At 35.0% G+C, this 13,024-nt stretch overlaps 1 protein-coding gene across 1 annotated transcript in view; it reads left to right on the top strand.

Annotated features, from left to right (window-relative positions):
* Ddx1 (ATP-dependent RNA helicase Ddx1) overlaps positions 1 to 13,024 on the top strand; it is a 336,696-nt gene that overhangs the window by 157,878 nt on the left and 165,794 nt on the right. The window contains exon 14 of the mRNA XM_090401751.1: positions 6,599 to 6,622. Coding sequence (XP_090257877.1) covers positions 6,599 to 6,622 — 24 coding nt within the window. The remainder of the gene's footprint in view (positions 1 to 6,598; positions 6,623 to 13,024) is intronic.

Genomic DNA, 13,024 nt, shown 5'->3' with positions numbered 1-13,024 from the left:
ATAATATTGTTTAACCTTTATATCAATGACATTGTCCGTGGATTGCAAGGGGATATTCGGTTGTTTGCGGATGACGCGAAGCTAGGAAGGGTTATTAGTAATAGTGCAGATGTGGTAGCCCTGCAAGAGGATTTGAATAAGCTAGATAGATGGGCAAATGAATGGGGGATGTCAGTTTAATGCAGCAAAATGTAAGGTCTTGAGGTTTGGAACACATCGATGGGATGCTGCATACTTTATGGGAGGAGTTAAACTGGAGGAAGTAGGAGACAAGAGATCTGGGTTTGATGATTGATAGAAACCTGAAATTTAGGGAACATATTGCAAAGGTAGTGAAGGTAATGCAGAGGATTGCTGCAATAATGAGAAGGACGCTGACCCACAGAGATAAAATGGTTATCATTCCGTTGTATAAGACTGTGATCAGATCACACTTAGACTATTGTTCTCAGATCTCCACGATTTAAAGGGGATAAATTAACTGTGGAAAGGGTACAAAGGCAGATAACAAAGACGGTGTTGGGACTGTACAATGTTAGTTATGAGGATTGGCTGAAGGAATGTGGACTGCTGAGTTTGGTGGGTAGAAGAAGGAGAAGTGATATGATTGAGACTTTTAAACTGTTGAGAGGCGGTTACAGGGTTGACACTGGGGGAGTTCTTTCGTTTGGTTGAACAGCGGGAAAGAGTCATGACCAGGGGCCATCCCTGGAAGTTACGAAAGGAAACTGTGAGAAAGAGGGTGAGGAGTGGTTTCTTTGCATGGCTTGTGGTTGAATCATGGAATGCATTGTCTGATGGAGTAGTGAGAGCAAGAACGGTCAATGCATTTAAGGAGTGGTATGATAGATTTTGTGTTTCCTAGGTGGCACCTCCCTCGATGAGTCTTGATAGACTTGTGTTTCTTAGAAAGGACCTTCTTTGTCAAAAGACGACGAGTCTTTTGACTCCATAGAGGCCTGAATAATAATAAATATTGAATGCTTTCCAGAATTTCATGAGAGTCTGGTCGTTTCCTTCATTAGAAGAAATGGCTTGTGAAAAAGTTCTCCATAGATGATAATAAACCTTAAACACTACTAGAACTCCCTTATCCATCGGTTGGATCGATGAAGTAGTGTTTGGGGGGAGAAACATGACCTTGAACTCAGGATGAAGATCACCGATTGTAAGATGGATGACCTGGAGCATTATCTAGAATTAATAAAGTTTTAAATTCTACATTTTCTTTCACACAATAGCTTTCCATTTCACTCGCATAACATTTGATTAAGACATCCGCAAACAATTTTTGAGTCATCGAAGACTTCTTATTGCTCCAATAATGAACTAGAAGAGTATTCTTCCTAATATTTTGAAGGCTAGTAGATTCTCACTGTGCCATATCTCAAATGGTTTAGGGAACATATTGCAAGGGTAGTGAAGGTAATGTAGAGGATTGCTGCAATAATGAGAAGGACACTGACCCACAGAGATAAATGGTTATCATTCCGTTGTATAAGACTGTGATCAGATCACACTTAGACTACTGTTCTCAGATCTCCACAATTTGAAGGGAATAAATTAACTGTGGAAAGGGTACAAAGGCGGATAACAAAGATGGTGTCGGGACTGTACAATGTTAGTTATGAGGATTGGCTGAAGGAATGTGGACTGCTGAGTTTGTATTTTATATCCAGCCACATTACCCCATAACAGAATGGTAATACAGTCTCTAAGAGCTTTAAAACTAGGCATAGATTTTAGCTTTTTGTGAATAATGTCAGCTTGGGCATTTTTTTCCAAAACAAGGAGACCTCATCTATATTAAATATTTGCTGTGGCAAATAATTTTCCTCCGTAATAATTTTATTCAATTTCTCCACAAACTCCTTGGCAGCCTTCTCATCGCCACTTGCAGATTTATCATGCATTCTCACATTATGCAGAGCAAAATGCCGCTTGAATCTTATGAACTAACCAGAAGAAGCATTGAATTTGTAGTCGTAATCAGGTCCTGCTTTCTCCTTTGACATGTTGAAGAGACTTAGTGCCATATCGGTTATGGTCATAGTGCTAAGGTGTATACGCTTTTGGTTCAGATCCTCTATCCATGATGCAAGTAGTTTTCCATATCACTGGTAAGACCTTGTCGTTGCTTCATCACTATCATTGATTTAATGGAAACATCCTTTCACAGCCTCTACAATTTTATCCTTATTTTTCAAAATGGTCGTCACTGTAGGCCATCAGAAGTCGTGTGATCACATTGACGGGCATACCAGCTTCATGTTGCTTTATTTCATTTCAAGATCAATTGCTCGCCTCTTTTTCTGTGATTCTTCACTAGATTTTTTGATTGGATGTGTGGGGGGGGGGCATGTTTCACAAAATATCGTGAAATATGTAACGATAAATGCACAAATAACGTATTTCTCAAACAGAATCAACAGAGGAACAGTTGAAGATGCCCTACTGCCGAGGGAGGTTGTCACTATGCATGATGCATTGTTGCTAAATAGAAACCGAAACCTTTTTACTTTATGCTTGCTTGTGTCTTGTTCAGAAGTATAGTCGAAAATGTTATTTATTCCATCATGGGATCATGGACATATCTTCTTCGAATGGATGTTGTCGAGGGATCACTGTATGTGTGTGTGTGTTTGTGTATATATATATATCTGTGTGTGTGTGTGTATACAGTGCCGGCGCCTAGTATTTTTCTTGTGTGTGTGATTAATGTTCAATGCCTTTCCAAAAAAGTTTTTTTTAATAAAAAACAAACAGGAAATGAAAAACAAATGAAAACTGCTTTACATTATAATGTTACCTACGGATTAGTCCTACTTATACAATTTTTTTTTACGGGTAACTCTACAATTGATCATAAGTTGATTTATGATACATCAAAAAAATAAAGACCTATTTTAGGTATATTTTCGTAAATTTTAATAAAAAATTACAGTGATATACTCGGGTACAGGATACAATTTCAGAATTTATTTGTTTGTTTCTGGGAAGATCTGAAGGGGCCCAAACAGAAGACGACGTACATTCATAATTATATGTACCATTCGTTGTTCGTTTAAACTCTTATCTCATATTTTTTGACATCTTCTGCAGTGGCTGTGTATATTGCACACTTCGCACACACCACCAGCCTGGCCTGTGTGTGTGTGTGTGTGTGTGTTTAGGTGAAGTTCACACTTCACTCCTAATTTACATGTATATCACTAATAAACATTTCTTGATAGAATGAATAAGTGTCAAAACTGGATAATTGGAAAATCTTCATAGCCTATAGAATATATAGAATTCAGAGAACTGGTAGGACTGAAATATGTGTACTTAAATTTTGAAAGGAACAGGTTGCAGTTCTCAGATATGAATTATACACTCAAATATGTAAGTATCATTAGTGAAAGAATTTGAAAACAAGAACCAAAGCTTATGGGCCAAATGGCAAAATCTGAAGGAGAATTTATGCAGTCATTGAAACATGGCAAATTTGTGTCTACAAAGATTAAATTCCATGTTGGACAGATGGAGTTGAAGATGCAGTCATCCATGAAAAGAAAAATCATGTAGAAACTTATTGACTAGTAAGCCATCATGTGCCCTTTGAGAAAAATGTAGGAAAGCCAAGTTTTGTGGAAAGTAGACAAAAATTAGAAAGCATTTGGAAAGAAAATTTAACTGAATATCAATATGAATGTAGGTTGTAAAATGATAATGAGACATTTGAAAAAAAGAGCTTAGAAATAAAGACAGCAGCTCTCAGAAGGAACCAGATGAAGATGAAACTCCAGATAAGGTATTCTCGATGTCTGGAGTAATTTTTGAAAGATTATAAATGAAGTAATGAACAATGCAACAATGACAGAAAATATCCAATAAGAATGCAATCAGGAGTATATATCAATATCTGAAGTAGCAAAACCCCATCAGAAATGCAGACTGTGGAATAGCAGGTGAAGTAAATATATGTTTGATATGAAGTGTTAAATTAAAGCCACAGTAAAGTTTATCTTGCCAGATAAACTTTATTGTGGCTGCACCTACAGCTTTTATCATGCCACTTAAAAAAAAAAAAAAAAAGGAGAGCGAAGGAAAAGAAAAAAAAACTGGATGTGAGAAATTATAGAATTTTGCTAATTGTTGTTCCGTAGTGGGAACAATTTCTTTTTATTTCCCCATTTTTAGTTTCATAGTGTGTTTGTGGATATAAGTCTAGCAACAGTTTATCATGGCTATCCTTCTGGGATGTGGCAGCAGCAAGATTTGAGTAATTTTAATTCTGTCTTTTGCAATTTTTAGCCTACTGAAAACTAAAAGCATGGTGCCCAGTAAAGAAAAGTTAACAATTAGTCTCTAACTCTGCCATAAATTTCATTTTTGGTTATTGGTTCATGTTTTTAAACATATAAGAAACTTTTGGAGAGTTTCTTGACCATAATTCCACATCAAGAAAATCTTTCTTCAGTGTTTTGGTTGTAATGGTTACTTTGCATGGCTTTACAGTGCTTATGGCTTTCTTCAAATGATTCCATATAAATATTGTCAAGCACCTGAGATAGTGTTTTTCATTGCTAGACCAAGGGTTTGTTTGTAAATGTGCCGTTTGTAAATGAAATAACCTCAGTTTATTCGATGCTTTGAAAGTTTCTAAAAGTTGTCTTCTAATATTTTTATTACTTCCTATGCAGAGACATTTGTGAAAAGGGGCATGACATAAAAGCTTGCTATGATTTCACGATTTTCAAGATGGATACCTCTTATTATTCATTGTGTGTAATGTATGAAGAGATCTTTTATTTGGATATTTTCCATTAATTCCTTATCTATATAGGAGAGGGGATCCATTCTCATTTCTCTTATGAATTCCACTCTTGTCCCAGTTGTTCCAATTTTTAAGTAAGCATTCTTAAAAGCATTCTTAAAAATTTTTAAGTATACATTCCAGTCAGTTTTTTTTTGACTTATAATGGCTATCCTATTAACATGTTAATGCCACCTGACTCCTGCAACTCATGGACAAGGTGCTGTTGCTGTCTTCAAGGCATATTGTTTAAATACTTTTGCTCAAGCTGTTGCTGCTAGTGTGATTGAGAAAACCCTTAGACTTTTTGAAGGAATATAATATCTTGCATTATATAAGGGGATATCCAAAAATAAACAGAATACAAACTTGCTGTGCATGCATTTTCATGACAGCAAAGTGTATTGAAGATGTGTGGAAGAAGCTGCTAAAAATACATGTTCATACATCCACAAGATTCAACAAAGCCAAGCATTGAAAGAAATTGGTGACAAGATAGTACTGCTGGCTGAAGAGTTGGAGGTTGACAGTGAAGAAGTAGATCAGTTAATGGAAGATGTGGGAGAAGAACTCTTAAGTGAAGACCTTATAGAGCTCAGAAGCACAAAGTTACAGAAGAAAATTAAAAAGGAAGCTGAGATCTTCCTCAAAAAAAGTTTATAATGAAAAAATTGACAGCCATGCCTCTGTTAATAAGAGATTTTTTTTTCTGAGTAAATGGATCGCAACATGGAGAGATTTTGTAGAGTAGTCAGAATGATGAAAGCTGTTTGTTTAGAAAAATTATGCAGAAAAGAAAGTCCACTCCTGCTGTCACCTGTCACCTGAAAATGAGCCTAAGCAATCCACAAGTTATGCATATAGAGAATCATTATCAGAACATTTTGTTGCATTTCCTGAATTTGAACAATTTATTGATGATTTAGTCTCTCCTTCGATGAATCATGTAATGAATAGAGCAGGAGCTCGGAAGAATTCAGCTGAGTATTTTTTGTCAAGTGCAGAGAAGCACTGTACACTAACATTTCATTATTTATAACAGTTCAGTACTATACACAGTACTTTATATCATAATTTGTAAATTGTATTATTTCACTATAAACAAGAGTAAAAATTAGCTAAAAATATAACAAAGCAGAACTACACAAAGTTGTCTTTCAGACATGTTAATTGTTAACATATCTTTAAGGTTCACGGAGCGATTTCCAACTTACGACCTTTTAGACTTCAATAGTATCATTGGAATGGAACCCTGTTGCAAGTCGAGGACTGACTGTAATTGCATCATTTTGCAATCATATACTTCTTTATCAAGGAGGACCTGTATTCCCTTTATTTGCTGATAGAATAATTATGTTATATAACAAATGCTGAAGAAACACTTCAGCCTGATCTAGCTGAGCTGATCTTTTTAATCATCACATGCTGTTATCAAGATACATTACTACATATAAACATACATATTGATAATTTCAAATATCACAGCAGTCTATCATCATAAATTTACCATAATAAATGGTGAATCATTACTCACATTAGAAACTAGTCAAAAAAATTAATCCTGCAATTATAAATCTTTTGTGGAGCTTTTTTTTTAGTGTGATTTTGGATGTAAACCTAGCAATTTATATTTGAAGCTGTATTTTATTTCTGTATTTAATTTTATTTTTACAATTCTGAATGTATTTTTTAAAGATTGCTTATGATCTCATGGTATATTTTTGTAATATATATATCTACAGCATATTGTAAAAATGTGCATATGTCTTATTTATTTTTTGTTTATTTTGAAATTTATAGCCGTCACGAGAATTAGCAGAACAAGTATGTATTTTTATAGAGGATTTTAATTTTGAGTTTTTATATTAATGAATTCTTTAATATTTGAATAGTTACAAAAACAGTTGAACTCCTCTCACTTTTGATTGTTTCTGGAATTATTCTGTTTACATGCCATTCCTTTTCATCCTCTTCCCTCCTTTATGTTTGGATTATTTTTTTATCCTTGATTATTTGTAATGCTTTTCAGTAAACAATGATTGCAAAAATTGAAATTTTTGTGTAATTTTCCATGTGATGACCCCCCCCCCCTTTTCTTAGCACCTGTGTAGCTCAGTGGTGGTGTGTATGTGTGTGCTGTCCATGGTGCTAGATTGCCCAAAAAAAGAGTATCATAAGTTCAGTTCTAGTCACTGACTAGAGGAACTATTACTAAACCTTTTTTCAACTGGTTCCTGGGTTATTCGATCTCTGGCTTGGGCAAGTGTTTTTTTAATCCTCTCTGAAACTCAGGTATTTCGTCCTATAAACTCAAGAAAATAGACTGTAGACCCACACTATTTTCAGACAGTAAACATAGTGTTAGGATTAAGGACCACAAGATGGCAGCACTTGTCAGTCACTTCTCTTCATTAGATGCTATGTATAATTAGTGATAGCTTTGGGCTGGCTATCTCTGATTGGCTATGAACTATCCCCCTCAGTCTTCAAAAGTTAAATAGGGCTGAAACGGCCTCACCACTTCCTATATGGGAATAAAAGGCATTAGCTGATTTTTATGAATTTCCTTGATTTCTATTAGACATTTTTCTCAATCTATAAGGAGCAGTTTCAAGTAAATGTTATTTACAATTTTTTTCTTGTCATTGTATATTGAACTATAAAATTCTTAATGCTTCCTGACAGCTTGCAGGATACATGAATAAAGTATTAATAAAAAGTTCATTTATATCATTGTTTTGGTTATGCTATAAATAGATGCCTTGATTATTATCAATTAAATCTCTTCATAATACTATAATGCATGAATTTAACAAAACCCCAAATTGAGAAAAAATAAATTTTTTTTTCGATTTAAAAAATATATATATTTAAAAGAACTGTATAGTCCTTTTAAATATAACTCATATATGATATATTTCTTTTTTGTATGTTCTTTATTAGTTTCAGTTTAGTACCCATCATATCCAAAACTTCATTTTCCCTTCTGGATCCATGAGATCTTCAATGATCTTCTGTACATCCACATCCTAATATTGTCTTCCTTGTCTATTGTCCATGTTTCTGTTCCTTAGAGAAAAGTAGACCACATAAAGTATTTAATCATTCTTAATTTACATCTTTTGCTTATTGCTCTTGATACTATTATATTCTTCATTCTGATAAAGGTTGATTTTGTAATTTTTGTTCTTCTAATCTCTTTTGCATTTTCCATCCTCTGTAATTAAATGTCCTAAATAAGTGAAAAATTTTTGTCATGTTGTACCATCATTTTTTATTTTGGTTTAACCAATAAGAATACAATTTGGTCGGCTAAATCCCAAATTGCCAGCCCATCCTCGTTCGTTCAGTATCAAAGTAGATACCCAACAGGGTGCACCACGAGAAGGTGAGGATTGGACATTAGGTCAGAAGCCCTGGTCGGTTCTCCGCATTCCTTTAAAGGCTATGTGGAGGTCTCCTCTCAGTTATACAGCTTTGACCCTTAAGCACCCCCAGAGAGCTGGGTCAGAAGTAAAACACTTGACCAAAGACTAGAGACCGCAGATATGAGAGTCCTGAGAAAGATTAGAGGCGTGAACAGATGGCATCAATGGCAATATCATATTAAAAATGAGGATATTAGGAAAGAACTTGACATTGTCTGCATCCAGGAATGTGTTAGCAGAGCTAATCTCAGATGGTATGGTCACTTAAATAGAATGGGAGAGGAAAGATTAGCAAAACAAGTGTTCTCTGCCAGGTTGGCAGGAAAACGACCCAGAGGAAGACCAAGATATAGGTGGATTGATACGGTACAAAGTGCCTTAGACGATAGAAATATAAGATCTGATAATGTTGGAGTCTTGACAAGTAACAGACTGATTTGGAGGAAAATTGTAGATAGGAAGTTAGTAATGATGTAATTTTTTCATGTAGTACTGTCATATCCTGTACACCCCTTGAGGGTACATGGCAGGAATTTGATGATGATGAATAAGTGAAAAATTTGGTTTTTAACTTTGAAGTATATTTTTGTCTGCTTACTGTCATAACTTTAAATTAAAAAGATAAAAAGAAATTAAATATAATGGCAAATTCTTTGCTGTGTGTGTGTGTTTATTTGGTCTATTAACTTTTGAAAGTTTACTATTGTGAGTTAAGCTGTAGATTTTAGCAAAAGCCAGAAAGCAAACACCATTTATAGATTGTTAGATTGTGAAAAGCAAGTCTAAATTGCAGCTAACTATAAATGAAATGCCAAGTTAAATACAAAAAAAAAAAAAACTAAAATATCTTTTCTGTGCCCTTTTCACCAAAGAGGTAGGCAGCACTTTTTTTCTGAACTGTCTGGAAATCAATTGAAAGTAAGTATCTACTTTTGTCATCTGGAGAAGATTGTGGTCTGTAGCTAACATGGATAGACAAAAGTTAGCTGAATACTAAAAATCTGTTATGATTTGATTTTTTAAAAAATTAAGGATGAAGGAAATTATCATAACCAACTCTCAGAGTAATTTTAATTGATCCAGGTATCATTGCAGAAGGAAGTAATAAGTATTTCGCAAGTGTGTGCACCACTTACATCAATTTCCTTATATATAATAACATTAGATAAACGTTTAGAAGTAGGGATATGTCTCCATTGTAAACAAATGTACATTAGGATTGATCAGTTCACTTTCTTTGATCATCTCTCTCTCTCTAATGGATAAAATGAGTAAAATTACCGATATTGGGAATAGTACTTTCTGAGAGTTATTCTAGTTCATAAGTTTGTAGAAAAGCTTAGGTGCAATTATTTTTCAGTTTAATTCACAACTCAAAAAAAATTTAATTACTGGTATAAATCATCATCATGAAATTCCTGCCACATACCCTTAAGGGGTGTACAGGATATGATAGTACTACATGAAAAAATTATATCATTACTAGCTTCCTATCTACAATTTTTCTCCAAATCGGTCTGTTACTTGTCAAGACTCCAACATTATCAGATCTCATATTTCTATCATCTAAGGCACTTTGTACCATATCAATCCACCTATATTGCTGTCAACCTGGCAGAGAACACTTGTTTTGCTAATCTTTCTTCACCCATTCTGTTTAAGTGACCATACCACCTGAGGTTAGCTCTGCTAACACATTCCTGGATGCTGACAATGTCAAATTCTTTCCTAATATCCTTGTTTTTAATATGATATTGCCATTGATGCCATCTGTTCACGCCTGTAATCTTTCTCACGATTCTCATATCTGCAGTCTCTAGTCTTTGGTCAAGTGTTTTACTTCTGACCCAGCTCTCAGATCCATAAGTTAAAACTGGTTTGAATACTGTCTTGTATACAGCTAATTTAGTGTTCTGACTAATTTCTCTCTTATTCCATATGAATTTATTCAATTGACTTCCTACCATACCAGCTTTGTTGATTCTGTTGTCTATTTCCAAATTTAATTTCCCATCTTCACTAAAAATCGTGCCTAAGTAGCTGAAATGTTTTACTTGTTCCACAGGTTTTCCATTCACAACACAGTTGAAATTTTCAATGATTCTGCTTATTTTCATTGTCTTTGTCTTTTTATTGCTGACCTCATACCATATCTATTACAACAGCTACTCAATTTAGTCAGAGAATCCTGCAGACTTGTAGCGGATTTATTTAGAAGTATAACATCATCCGCATAAAACAAAGAGCTGACATTAACATCTCCAATTTTGATATCATATTTAATACCACTTTCCTTCATAATGTGATCCATATAGATAATGAATAACAGAGGGGATAATGTACATCCTTGTCTCACACCAGATTTAACATTAAACCATCGTCCTGTACTTCCTTCAATTCTAACTGCTGACTTACAACTCAAATAAAGACCAAGTATTGCTTGATATAATGCCCCATTGACACCATATAACTGTAGCGTATTGAATAGCTTCTCTCTTGGTACCTTGTCATATGCCTTTTCCAAATCTACAAAACTTAAATACAGATCTTTGTTATATTCCCATGATTTCTCAACTATTTGTCGTAAAGTAAAGATCTGATCCTGACAGCCTCTATTTGGCCTGAATCAAGGTTTTCTTCCACAATTCTTCTCAACCGTTTCTCAAGTATACTTGCATAGATCTTGCCAGGAACACTCAGTAGGGAAATACCTCTGTAATTCTCACATTCAGTTTTATTTCCCATTTTATAAATGGGTACTATGAGAGCTCTACTCCAATCATCGGGAATTCATCCCTCTGTCCAGTCTTTCTGATCTGTGCAGTGCAGCCACTGTAAGACTTTTATACCACCATATTTCAGTATTTCTGGTCGAATATCATCTACTCCTGCTGCCTTTCCACATTTCAAGCCTTTGATGGCTTTTTCTACTTCAAATATGGATATGTATTCCTGACTGTATGCCAGCTGAGTGTTTTTTTTACCACCATGCTATCACTGCTTGTTTCATTTTAGCAATTTTTCGAAGTAATTACTCCATACTTCAAGGATATCTTTTTCTTCTGTTTTCATGTTTGATGATAAAGATCAACAACCTCCAGAATATTTTGCCTCTTCTTGATATTTATATGCTATGTTCTTTGCAAAGTCCTCCCATGACTTTTATTTAGCTAGTTTTATACAGTGTTTAGCTTTCTTACATTTGTTTCTGTATTCTCTAAGAAAAGAAGACTTATTTGCCAGGAACTTTTGATATGCTTTCTTCTTTTCCTTCACTGCCTCTTTAACTTCCTGTGTCCACCATGGAGTTCTAATTTTTCTATCCTTGCAGACTTCACCACTTGCCTCTCTAGCTGAATCAATCAGGGCTTTCTTCAGCCATTAAGCTATTATTATTATTATTATTACATTACCCCTCCTGGGAGTCCAAAGACTCATCAATAGACGGCACCTACTCCACAGCTCTTGGTCTCCACCACTCAGTTCATCTACAACGAACCACTCTACTCTCATCATCTACACGAACGCCATCTACTGCCAACCACCACCACTAGTATATTCATAGACAATCGCAAACATCCATGCCTATGGCAGTATTCAAACCAGCAGCCTTTTGGCTGGTGGTTTGAATACCGCCATAATTTGAATCTTGATATGCTAATAGCTTGGCCAACCAGGCTGGCTATTAGCATATAAGGAAATTTATGGTTACAAATAATTTGCAGGATAAATGGGATAAGTATTCAGATATGTGAATTACTTTTTTTTTAATCTCATTAGCACAAAACACTCACTACTCATAGTTCTGAATTATTTCAGCAATGTGTCGAATATAGAGGTTAGGATATCTTTTCTTTAATACATTCTTTTTTTTTGGTACATTTTACAAAATGTAGTTTATTAAATTAGTGTTTGCTTTCTATACTTGTTATTCGTCTATTCTAGCTGGATGAATTTTATTGAGATTTTTACTGAAATAGTTTACAGTCACAGTTTTGATTGACCCATTTTAGCACTAATCTTTGGCAAAAAATATGCCTATTTGTGACTAAATCTTTTCTTATGTGCTTTTGTTTTCTTTATTTTGTTTGTATATTGTGTTTATATTTCTTATTTCGGGGGTGTTTAAGGGTCAAAGCTGTATAACTGAGAGGAGACCTCCACATAGCCTTTAAAGGAATGCCAAGAACCGACCAGGGCGTCTGACCTAATGTCCAATCCTCACTATCTCGTGGTGCACCCTGTTGGGTATCTACTTGGATACTGAACGAACCAGGATGGGCTGGCAATTTGGGATTTAGCTGACCAAATTGTATTCTTATTGGTTAAACCAAAATAAAAAATGATGGTACAACATGACAAAATTTCATGCCGGCTGGGGCGTTGCCCGGTTAAACAAGGCCCCCCCCCCCCCCCCCGTTGTTTTCACCAGGGAACCAGGGTGAACAGCGAAAAGTCAGCTACTGGAACAAATCTGAAAACAAACCCCAACTCAACATCACCAGAGTTAAAGATCAGTACTATCAACATAAGAAGCCTGAATGGCAAAGAAATGGAGCTAGCTGAGGAATTAAATAAGTACCAGATCGACATAATAGGGGTGACTGAAACAAAAAAGACAAAAACTGGTGAGATCTTTCTGATCAATAAATACAAAATGTTATATTCAGGCAATAACAATCAAGGAAAAGAAGGAGTAGCCATAGTATTCAACTCAAAATACGAGGGTAATCTTCTTGAATGGCAGTCAGTCTCAAGTAGAATGATGTGGGCAAATATGAGAATGGGGAACTGGACA

This window comes from Typopeltis vanoorti, chromosome 12, assembly GCF_054136105.1.
Source record: "Typopeltis vanoorti isolate ZY-2024b chromosome 12, IOZ_Tvanoo_1.0, whole genome shotgun sequence".
Taxonomy (NCBI): Eukaryota; Metazoa; Arthropoda; class Arachnida; order Uropygi; family Thelyphonidae; genus Typopeltis; species Typopeltis vanoorti.
The sequence above is the reverse complement of the archived record's forward strand: the minus strand, read 5'-3'. Positions and strand labels throughout refer to the sequence as shown.